This window comes from Eurosta solidaginis, chromosome 1, assembly GCF_040869045.1.
Source record: "Eurosta solidaginis isolate ZX-2024a chromosome 1, ASM4086904v1, whole genome shotgun sequence".
NCBI lineage: Eukaryota > Metazoa > Arthropoda > Insecta > Diptera > Tephritidae > Eurosta > Eurosta solidaginis.
In genome coordinates this window covers 202,999,327-203,011,498 of record NC_090319.1, presented here as the reverse complement: position 1 = coordinate 203,011,498, position 12,172 = coordinate 202,999,327, and the positions used below count along the sequence as shown (strand labels likewise).

The 12,172-nt window shown below is 36.3% G+C and overlaps 1 protein-coding gene across 1 annotated transcript in view; it reads right to left on the bottom strand.

The window, feature by feature from the left end:
- The window catches only part of Kaz (Katazuke), a 273,874-nt gene that overhangs the window by 174,040 nt on the left and 87,662 nt on the right, over positions 1–12,172 (bottom strand). Inside the window, exon 3 of the mRNA XM_067760097.1 lies at positions 7,785–8,060. Coding sequence (XP_067616198.1) covers positions 7,785–8,060 — 276 coding nt within the window. The remainder of the gene's footprint in view (positions 1–7,784; positions 8,061–12,172) is intronic.

Genomic DNA, 12,172 nt, shown 5'->3' with positions numbered 1-12,172 from the left:
CCTTTTACGACTTCGTCGATAAGCCTTTGCGTTTCGTGATCCAAAGGTCATATATTTTAATTCAAACAACCCAAAGAGGTCATAATTGCTGTTTTCGGAACGTCTGGTAGATTCATAGGAATTTGATGGTAGGCCTTTTTGCAGTCTATAAGGGAAAACACTGCTTTTCCATGTAACTGAGAAGCAAATCTTGTATGTGGCGTAGTACTTGCATTCAAACGCATTGAGTCCCGCAAGGCCGCCAAGAGCCATTTGACTTCTTGACCATGTGTGGCGGACTTGCCCACTGTCCTTTTGACCTCTGACAAATCCACCTCTCTAATAGATACTCGAATTCCATTTTGCAATCTGAAGTTTGTTGGGCAAAAGCCGTTGTACTTTTTGTGCGCCCTTCGTCTCAACATAATGATGAACTGACTTGGCTGTACATACCGATTTCTTTGAATCACCTGCAAAATTGGCGTAAAGCATTAAAGTTAAAGTTACCTGCGCCTCTGAGTGAAGCAGTATTTTGCGGCAGTTTTGTTATTCGGAAAACTGTTCGTAGTCTGGTTTTTTGATCTATTAAACTTGTGTTTTTATAGTCTACTAAAATATCGAAGTTATCCAAAAATCCGCTTGGCTGCCAGACATCAACCACTATGAATACCCAGCTGACAAGCCTGGATCCCCTGTGAGAAGTTTCCTTCCGAACGTGATGAGCTATAACTTATATTTCAGCCCCGGTATCGATTATACATTAGACTGGGTCGATTTATTAACCCATATCACGCCATCGATTTTTCGATAGGATTTGGGCTCGGGAAAAAAGTTCCAAAACAAAAAAAATCATTTTCGAGCCTGCGAAATTTCATGTTTTTGACTTTTTTCGACTTTGATTTTTAAGGTTTTTTTCATGACCTACTAAAAAAATTTTCATTTGATTGTAAAATTTTCATGTATATGTGGCGGTTTACTAACTAGCCTTTTTACAATAGTCAATGAGAGTCATTTTACTTCGCGACACGATTCACATGTCATTCAATGATAAATGTCAAAATGAATTTTATACTCTTTCTTACTTTGTTCTTTGTTCGAGCGGCCGTGACAAGCGCACGCATTCATCATAAATTTGTAAAAACTAAATCGCAAACACTGTGGTTCATCCGCGAATAAAATCAAGAAATATTTATATAAAGTTATACAGTGTGTTTCCTTGATTCGGCAGCGATAAAGCGTTTCATTAGAAACCATCATTTGTTGGAATAATTCTGCCGACAAAGAAGCCCACATTGGTGACCCCGACATATAACAAATACAATACAGTGAACAAGGTGCAAATACATATTCGCATTGCCCTCATCGTTTATCGACTCGGGAATGGAATAAACTTACCAAAAACATTAAAGCATCGATATTTTCACAAAACCAAAAGTGAATTTAATCAGAAAAGTGCAATCAAAATCGTCTTTTTTGCAAAAGTCAAAAAATTAAAAACGCACAAATTTCACCAGCTGATTCACACATTACGTCACTTGTGCGCAACAAAATTAAATTGTTTGCAACACAAAAACATTATTATCCAAAAAATTGATTTGGGAAACGTGCCCAACAGAAGCCGAAGTGGAAGATAACCAGTATCTTGACGATTTCAACCAGAGCTTTCGGATGATATTCAAGATGGACGAATCGAACAATTCAAATGGACAATCAGCATCAAACGTAAGTACCGCTAGCAATTTTCCTTTACCTGAAATTAGTAGAATTACAATAAGGGCACCGACGTTCGTAAAAAATGAACCGGATTTATTTTTTATTCAAATGGAAGCTCAATTTACCAACGGTGGAATCACTAGAGATAACGCTAAATATAATCATGTCATTGCTGCACTCGATCCTCAATATTTGTCAATGGTTTCTGATTTGATTCGTAATCCGCCGGACGACGGCACAAAATATGAAACATTAAAAGCGCGTTTAATTAATGAATATACAGCATCTGATCAAAAGAAATTAAAAGTTTTGTTAACAGAAATCGAACTCGGTGATGACAAACCATCGCATTTATTGCGTAAAATGCGTGATTTAGCACGAAGTTCTATGAGTGATGAAGCATTAAAATCACTTTGGATCGATCGTCTGCCCGAAAATGTGAGAGCGGTTGTAGCCATTTCTAACGATAATTTGAACACATGCGCCACTCTGGCCGATAAAGTAGTGGAATTAACTTCTTCGAAACAAATCTCCGAAATCAAAACGGAAATAAACCCTTCTTTGTCACAATTAAAAGCACAAATTGATGAACTCACAAAATCGTTTAATGACTTTAGTGCAAGTCGAAGTAAAAGTCCCAACCGAAACAACAACAGTAACAGACGTTCTCGATCTAAATCAAATAGAAAACATCCATATTGCCGTTATCATTACAAATTCGGGGCACTTGCTCGCAAATGTGAACAACCTTGCCGGTTCAAAAAACCTGAAGGCAGTTCAAACGATAATTCGGAAAACTAAAAACCACTTCGCCACCGACGGTACACGAAGTGGAATCAAATCTCACTCGCCGTCTCTTCGTCACTGATCAATCAAATCATCGTAAATTTTTAGTCGACACTGGCGCAGACTTATCAATTTTGCCAAAAAATTTATTCAATAAATTAAATAAACCAAATTCCTATAAACTTTTCGCCGCAAACGGCACACCCATAGAAACTTTCGGTAGCATTACTTGAAATGTCAATTTAAGACTAAGACGTGATTTCATTTGGACATTTTTGATAGCAAATGTGTCCAAACCCATTCTTGGCGCTGATTTTCTTGATGAATACGGATTGCTGGTTGATATAAAAAATAAACAATTGATCGATGTTCATACAAATTTACGAACTAAATGCAATTCTCATCTTACACATTATCAAAGAGTCTCTTCGGTTCATTGCAAATCTGATTTCAGCGAAATAATAAATGAATTTGTAGATCTCACTCTGCCTCCAACCTTCAATAAACGTGATAATTTGAAACCTAGTACGGTAAAACATCAAATTATTACAACGGGTCGTCCCACTTTTTCACGAGCACGTCGTTTAAACCCTGAAAAACTTAAACTAGCTAAAGTTGAGTTCGAAGCAATGCTAAAAGCGGGAATCTGTCAACCAAGTAAAAGTCCTTGGGCAAGCCCATTGCACATAGTACCCAAAAAAGGCGGCACATGGCGTTTTTGCGGTGATTATCGTGCTTTAAATGCCGTTACAATTCCTGATCGATATCCCTTACCTCACATCCAAGATGTAACACACATATTTGCAAACAAACAAATTTTTTCAAAAATCGATCTCGTTAGCGCATACAATCAAATCCCAATAGCAGAAGAAGACAAAGAGAAAACTGCAATCATTACACCCTTCGGCTTATTTGAATTCAATGTGATGACTTTTGGTCTCAGAAACGCATCTCAAACTTTTCAACGTTTCATGAACAGTATTTTTCACGATCTTGATTTCGTCGTTGTCTACATCGATGACATTTGCATAGCTTCAAATGACATGAGCGAACATCGAAAACATTTGAAAATTGTCTTACAACGTCTTAAAGAAAAAAACATTAAAATCAACCTTGCCAAATGCGAATTTGGACAACAAAAAATCACTTTTCTCAGTCACATCGTCACAAAAGATGGCATTTTACCAAAAACTGAAAAAGTTGATGTCATTAAAAATTTCAAAAAACCTGAAAAAGCACACGAACTCCGTAGTTTTTTGGCAATCCTTAACTCATATCGTCGCTTTCTACCGAATGCTGCTCAAATCCAAGGCAAACTTCAGCTGCTAATAAAAGGCAACAAAAAAAAAGATAATTCGCAAATTGCTTGGAACGACGATGCATCTTTAGCATTTGAAAAATGTAAAGCTGATATCGCCAACGCTGTCCTGTTAGCTCACCCAATTCCCAATACAACTTTGGCATTACACGTGGATGCTAGTAATCACGCAATAGGGGCAGCCCTTCACCAAATCAACAATGGTCAACTTCAACCATTAAGTTTCTATTCCAAACGATTAACCGATACCCAAAAGCGTTATAGCACCTATGATCGTGAACTTTTGGCAATCTTTCAGGCAATCAAACACAACAAATTTATGATCGACGGACGCAATTGCATTGTGTATACTGACCATAAACCATTAACATTTGCCTTTCGACAAAATCCCGACAAAGCTTCACCCAGACAAGCACGTCAACTTGATTTCATTGGTCAATTCACAACGGACATTCGTCACATTTCCGGCAAAGATAACGTTGTTGCAGACTTATTGTCGCGCATTGAAGAAATCAAAGTTAACGATATCAGCTTAGAACTCCTAGCAAATTCTCAAATAAACGACTACGAACTAAATGACATTCTGGAAGGAAAAATCCCATGTTCTTTAAATTTGAACAAAATTTATCTTCCTGGTTCTAATCTGCACGTTTATTGCGACACATCTTCTAAGCAAATCAGACGCTTTATCGTCGGTAACATGCGAAAGAGAATTTTCAATCTGGTGCACAACATCTCGCATCCTGGTAAAAGAGCTTCTGTCAATTTATTAACCGAACGTTATGTATGGCCAAACATCAAATCGGATGTCTCTAAATGGTCAAGTGAATGTGTTAATTGCCAAAAAAGCAAAGTTCACAAACATAACAAAACTGCTTTAGCTAATTTCAATGCACCTGACGGTCGTTTCAAACACATAAATATTGATATCATTGGACCTTTGCCGTTATCCAAGGGATTCCGTTATTGCTTAACATGCATTGATCGTTTCTCACGCTGGCCAGTTACAATCCCCATCGAAAACATGACAGCTGAAACGGTAGCCAATGCACTCATTCGTGGATGGATTTCACACTATGGCGTACCATTATATGTCACAAACGATCAAGGTCGACAATTCGAATCGAATGTATTCAAAGAATTGAATCGTCCTCTTGGTTGTAAACACATCCGTACCACTCCCTATCATCCACAAGCCAACGGCTTGATTGAACGTTTCCATAGAACTCTGAAGGCATCAATCATGTGTCATCAAAACGAAACTTGCTATGACGTGTTACCTTTAATCATGCTCGCATTAAGAACGACAATTAAAAATGATTTACAAGCTTGTCCAGCTGAATTGTTATACGGCACAACTTTAAGATTGCCGGGCGATTTTCTCGATGACAAAACTACTGATCTCTCGACAGATTTTGTTAAAAATCTAAAAAACGTCATGAACCAAATCAAAACCATTGTCACTTCGAATCACTCTGTGAACCATTGTTTCATTCAAAAAGAACTTTCGAATTGCACACATGTATTCCTACGTGATGATTCCGTTAGAGCACCATTTAAACAGCCATATGATGGCCCATTTGAAGTTGTTAAACGAAAAGAAAAAAATTTCGACATTCGGGTAAATGGAAGATTGGTAACGGTATCATGTGACCGTTTAAAAGCAGCTGTATCATATAAGGATAATAATGAAACGAATACCAAAAATTTTATTGTAAAAAATAATGTTAAAGAAAACAATGAACCTCTTAGTCAAAAATTTGAACATGCCAAAAAATCCAATAACGTTAACTGTGTACCCACAGAAGTTAGAATACGATCAGGAAGACTGATTAGAAAACCCAATCGTTTTGTAACTTTTTCAACGTGATCGGTGGATCACTGGTGGGGGAGTATGTGGCGGTTTACTAACTAGCCTTTTTACAATAGTCAATGAGATTAATTTTACTTCGCGACACGATTCACATGTCATTCAATGATAAATGTCAAAATGAGTTTTATACTCTTTCTTACTTTGTTCTTTGTTCGAGCGGCCGTGACAAGCGCACGCATTCATCATAAATTTGTAAAAACTAAATCGCAAACACTGTGGTTCATCCGCGAATAAAATCAAGAAATATTTATATAAAGTTATACAGTGTGTTTCCTTGATTCGGCAGCGATAAAGCGTTTCATTAGAAACCATCATTTGTTGGAATAATTCTGCCGACAAAGAAGCCCACATATACCTTGTCCGAATCAAAAATGTCAGCTAAAAACGTTGGCGATAACACATTTTTGGGTCGGACAGGGTATACATATGATATTTTTTTTAGTAGGTCATGAAAAAAAACCTTAAAAATCAAAGTCGAAAAAAAGTCAAAAAAATTAAATTTCGCAGACTCGAAAATTATTTTTTTGGGTATGCGTAGTGGAACTTTTTCCTTAGCCCAAATCCTATCGAAAAATCGATGGCGCGATATCGGTTAACTTCCGTCCAATCGACCCACCCTATTATACATCTTAAAGCGGTTGTCTTATCATGAATATAAAGGCAGCATGAATTTATGTTCTCCGGTTAAGCCACTCGAAACGGAGCACTAACTAGTTTTCTGGCTTTCCGATTACCGACGTAACACGAGTACTGTTTTAGGATCAACCAAGTGAGGGCGTGTGCTGTGATCGATGCGATTAATTTCGTTTGCACACTTAAGCCATTCAATTCTGTTCGCTAAATCCGATAAAGACTTACCTGCAGCCTCTGTTAAATCGACTAAAGTTATTTTTATGGTATCATCTGCTTTCGCTGCCATAGTTCCAAGTTCGCCGTACGCGTGGATAGAACATGCTGTACGTGAACTGGCAATAGTCGTAACCATAATGCAATAGTCGTAACCGTAAAGCAGTTCATTGTGCAAGTGATGATTTGCGATCTCTTACATTTCACGGAGAACTGCTCAACGTTTTTGTCGTTTAATTCATTAGCCTGAAGTAAACGTTTGAGACGTGATTCCTTCGATTTTCAAAATCCTTAATTAATTTTCCTTTTCCTGCTCATGCCATCTGCGGCTCTACTTGTGCAAACCAGTCTGGGGTCGGGCTTCAGAAACGGTGACGGCTTGACGGAGAGTAGTGCAAGTTGTGGCAAAGCGTTGTTTGTTAGGCATTTTCTGTTCTCTTGCGCGGTCAGCAGTTTTAGTGCTTTATGCGTTGATAGAAATTAATAATACGACTGTTATACTACTTTATTAAAACAAGAAGTAAATTCTAAAAAGAAGTTATTCTGTTCAATTTAAATTACGAATAAGAATGGAATGATAAAGCAAATGCTAATAAGAGCAGTACTGCCAAGTAATTTATCATTATTGAGGTGGCCATCTGGCTTTTAACATAAAATGTGCTACACACACATACATACAACCCAAGCTAATAAAAGCTAGGTTAAAAGAGAACAGGTAATTATCAACTTATCTGATCAAAAATTATTTGTTTCTACTGTATTAAGTTTTTGTAAAGTGTGTAATAAACGGAATCACATAAGGAGATAACCTGATAACCCGCGTTATGTGAATACCCCAATTATATTATACTTTATCTTCTTATGCTTTGAAAATAAGTTATGATACATCAATTAATGTATTTTGATTTTTTAGTTTTCAAGTTTCAAAAATTGTAAATGTTTTAAATTCATTAAATTTATCAAACTTTTTTAATTTATTTCAATTAACGATATAATTAAATATTTAAAAACCACTACTCAATTACCGGCTCACAATAATTGTGCGTTTTGAACCGGATGGGCATCATAGATCCGTGAGAAACTTGGAGTCACAAGAGCCTCGGCTGTTATCTTTAAATAGAGTATTTCGCAATATCGTTGTTATCAGAATCCTAATATGAATAATAAAAAGTTCCTACTAATACACATCAATAAAAACGGAGCAAGATAAGTGAAAAATGCTGCATAGATTGATGTCAGTAACGATTTCATAAAATATCGGGTACTTACCTGTATTCGGTTGATAAGCCAATAAAGCCATACATTTGCAGATTTCTTTTAATTGAGTCTTTTCAAATGAGGGAAAATATCTCCTAGCATGTTTAACTGCTTCAACTCGGTTGTCCCTTCGAACTAGTTCTACAAACTCTTGAACTCGTAAGCTAAACTCCATCCTTGAATTAATTTTTCTTAGTTTAGACTTGTTGTCCAAACACCACACAGCACATTTTGTGGTTTTGTGTTTCAAGAGATCGTCCTCGACTTCTTTTGATGCATGGAAAATATCTGCAACATACAACTTTTGTTTAATTATAAAAGCACTGATATATACGGTTCTTGGGTATGTAATATATACAGTGTCCGACATGTATACATTATAAAAATATTGTTATTGAATAACTCTAATCTTTTAATAGCCAAGCCACATACAACTTTTTCATATAGATGCGTTCAACGCAGTCTAATGCACCACAATCGCGCATTGTGTTGCGTTTGAAAATACAAAGGAACTTTCAGACTTAGCAATTGAAGTTTATTTCGCCTTGCTCCTTCACATACAACATTGCGAAAGTACTGTTGTGGCCGAGCCACAATGAAGCTTTTCATATAGACGCGTTCAACGCAACGTGGCCAGCAACATCGCCACAATCACGAAAGATGTTGCATTCGTAAATATATACGAGCTTCAGACTTGGCGATTGAAGTTTATTTGGTATTGCATATTCACATACAAAATTTTGCGAATCACTTTTATAAACATTCTCAGTATACAAGAAAAATACTTGCTAACATAGGCAGGTTTTAACTATGGCAAATGTTAGAAAAGTAGCAAAAAGTCAGAAAAATAGATTTACTTTCAAAATGTGAAGGCAATCTTGGCCAAAGCAAATGTCAAATTCTTCCTATCCTTTGCTTGCAACAAAATTTGGCTACTTTTTATTTCAGATGGTGACAGCCTCGCTCGATCTGCCGTTCTCAATCAAATTACGTGCAATCTACTCATCATGCATAAGATCGCGTTAAACGCATCTGTATGAAAAACTGCTTCACTATGCTATAAAAATACTTATAACGCTAACATATTTTGCGTCGTATTCTTTGTTGAATTACAGTTTTTAATTGTAAAAAATGCAAGAAAAGTACCAAGGGGGAAAAATTATTTCACTTGCAAAATGTGAAGGCACCCTTAGCCAAAGCAAATGTCGAATTCTTCTTATGCTTTGCATGCAACAAAATTTGGAAGTTGGCTCCTTTTTGTGTCAGCATGCATAAAATTGCGTTAAACGCATCTATATGAAGAACTGCTTTTGTGACGGGGCTTTAAGTTGCATACTATTTTTCTAAGTGTGAACTAGCAAGTCCGTATCGTTAAATATTCACCGCTATTTCTTGGTCATATTAAGGTGGCAGACACACTATAGCAAACAGCTATATTATATATTAAATAATTTAAACCTGATTTATTGGCAATTTATTACCGCAAAAAAAATTTATAGCTGCGTCTGGTTCCGAGAAAAGTGAGTGTCTGCTAACTTAAGACTCAAGCCAGCGGACACTTCGTGAAAACACGACGTACAGCTTCCGTACGACTTTAATAGTTTATACTACATTTATTAGACATTTATTACCACAAAAAAAAATTTATAGATGCGTCCGGTTCCGAGAAAAGTGGGTGTCTGCTAGCTTAAGACTCAAGCCAGCAGACACTTCGTGAAAACACGACGTACAGCTTCCGAACGACTTGAGTAGTTTATATTACATTTGTTGGCAATTTATTACCACAAAAAAAATGTATAGGTGCGTCCGGGTCCGAGCAAAGTGAGTGTCTGCTAGATAAAGACCCAAGCCAACAGACACTTCGTGGAAACACGACGTACAGCTTCCGAATGACTTGAATAGTTTATATTACATTTATTAGCAATTTATTACCACAAAAAAAATGTATAGCAGCGTCCGTTTCCGAGAAAAGCGAGTGTCTGCTAGCTTAAGACTCAAGCCAGCAGACACTTCGCGAAAGCACGACGTACCGCTCCCTAACGGCTACAATAATTTATACCCTATTTTTTTCGTTGTCATGAAAAATATTTTCACTATACCAAAAGGAAAAATTTAACTTTTTATATTTTGCCGACCCTAATAAATATAAATTATAACTTTCGAAAATCTGTGAAAAATCTTATTTCGAGAAGTTTAGAATACCGTGCGTGTAGGATTTCACAGCAATTTACTTCGGAATGAAATATAAATTCGTTGTTACCATGATTCAATTACACAAGGTTTCGGATGTAGATTTTTTGAAAGTGTGATACTCCGCACTCATGGTCGTTTTTTTAGAAGGAACGGAGAAGGGGGAAAAATTAAATCCCCTTTTTCAAAATGGCAAAAATTCGAGAAAAATATATGCAAAGTAGTGTGAAGGATTACCTTAAAATAAAGCATAAATTTTAAGTTTTAAACAGTGAACTAGTAAGTTTATACCCACTTGCGTAACGGCAAATAATCTGTTTAACTCGGATCGACTTAGAGAGGAACAAATAGAGCTAATAATGGAATAAAGTGAAGCATCAAATCACGTTTGGGAAATTTGCCACTACAAGATTTTACTTGCAACTTTTTAATCTTGTCATTCCCTTTTGAGACACGATGATTGATAAAGCTTTAGCGAAGGGCTTTTTAAGAGAATGTGGCCGTAATGAACAACTTGTTATTCACATTTGACACTGAGTTGCTATCATCATTTTCCGATGGTGTGCATAACGACTTAAATAAATTCTAAAAGGGATAGATGGACCGTGGAGCTTAAGTCTTCTCAGCAACTTTAGATGTCGTTGTCAGCCCGTCTTTCAAACTCGGCTAGTATCTTCCAAGAAGAAGTCCTGAGATCTTATCCTGTAATTCTATTCGAAGAAAAATGCGATTCAAAAGCTTACAAATCACTGTAAAAATTTAGACGTCTGCGACTCGTTTCTTGGTATTAAAAAATACCTTTTAACTACATTAAATTTGAAATGAAGCAAAGAATGCTAAACCGTGATATACTGTTCAACCCTCTGTTTCAAATATGAAGTACCAGTTACTTGAAACTTGTTTGCAAAATTGCGTTGTGATCATTATTTTTATATCTATGCAATCAAATTTACTCTGTATAAATTCTATTCTGTATATGTTTTATCTACTATTAATTTGCTTTATTGTCAATTTCAAAAATTATTATTTAATAGCTCCTTCATGAGTACATTTTAACACATTTACAACATTTTAACTTTTGCTTACTTCTAAGTTTTTAATTGAAATTTTCAAGCGTTTAATTAAATACTGCTTAAATATTACTTTAAAATTGATGACTGCTTATGTTGTTTATATCGTGTATTACATCTGAGAATTGTCGGTATATTTGGTCTGTATAATTGTTTAATTTGTAGACTGATAAATAAATAAATAAAAATAATAAGACATCTAGGCATTTGCTCAAGCAGCGCTCATGACACTTAACTCCCCCATCACTTCGTCTAAGTCCGTAGCTAACAAGGCAAACAGGCGCTGCTGGATGCAGCATAGATGGTCGGGATGCATCATTTAAAAAAATAAATATTTAGAATCATTGCCACAATCACTGGCCGCTGACCCGCATGAAAAAGAAAGGAGATATTGTTTTTTTACGGCATTGGCATGCGCTGCGGCGAGGAGAGCTGCAAAGAAACAGTCACACTACTAAACACAGCCAGAACTTCCGGAAGTTGTTTAGTGCTCCGCTAACGAGATCAGAAAGTTCAAACGGCCGAACCAAATGTTGACCAGCAGCAATAAGGTGCCCCAAAACAGCACCTCGTTCTCTACTTGCGTGTCTTTACAATAGGGGCAGCACAGCAACCAGGATTTGCGCTCATTTGTGGCGTCTGCAATTAAATACAAAGCTAAATTAATCAGCATTGTTAATTTACCCAAAACTTACAGCAAAATTGTTAAAGTTATCACGAACGTTATCAAAAGAAACTATGGAAAATAAGAAAGTGTATCCAATTAACATTTTTTCTCTGAAATGTAAAACTTTCAGACTGTTTTAAAGTCTTGTTCATTATTCAGAAAGGAGTTTGAAAAGAAATTACACTTTTCATTTTTAGGAGCGAATTGGGAGGTTGGAATGTTAAGAGCACAGGGTGGTCTAGGGCTACATGGGTAACCTTCAATGATTAAACCATTGTTGTGTCAAAACTATATTGACCTGTGTTATACATTTGCTCAGAATTTCGTAAATTTCAAAAACTCAACTTTGCGGAAATAAGAGATTTTCATACAAAGTTGCGTAAAATTCAAGTTAGGATGAAAAATAATTTTTACCATGTTAACGAAATTGGAAAATAGCTGTGTCCGGTTCCGAGAAAAGTGAGGCCGCGGCA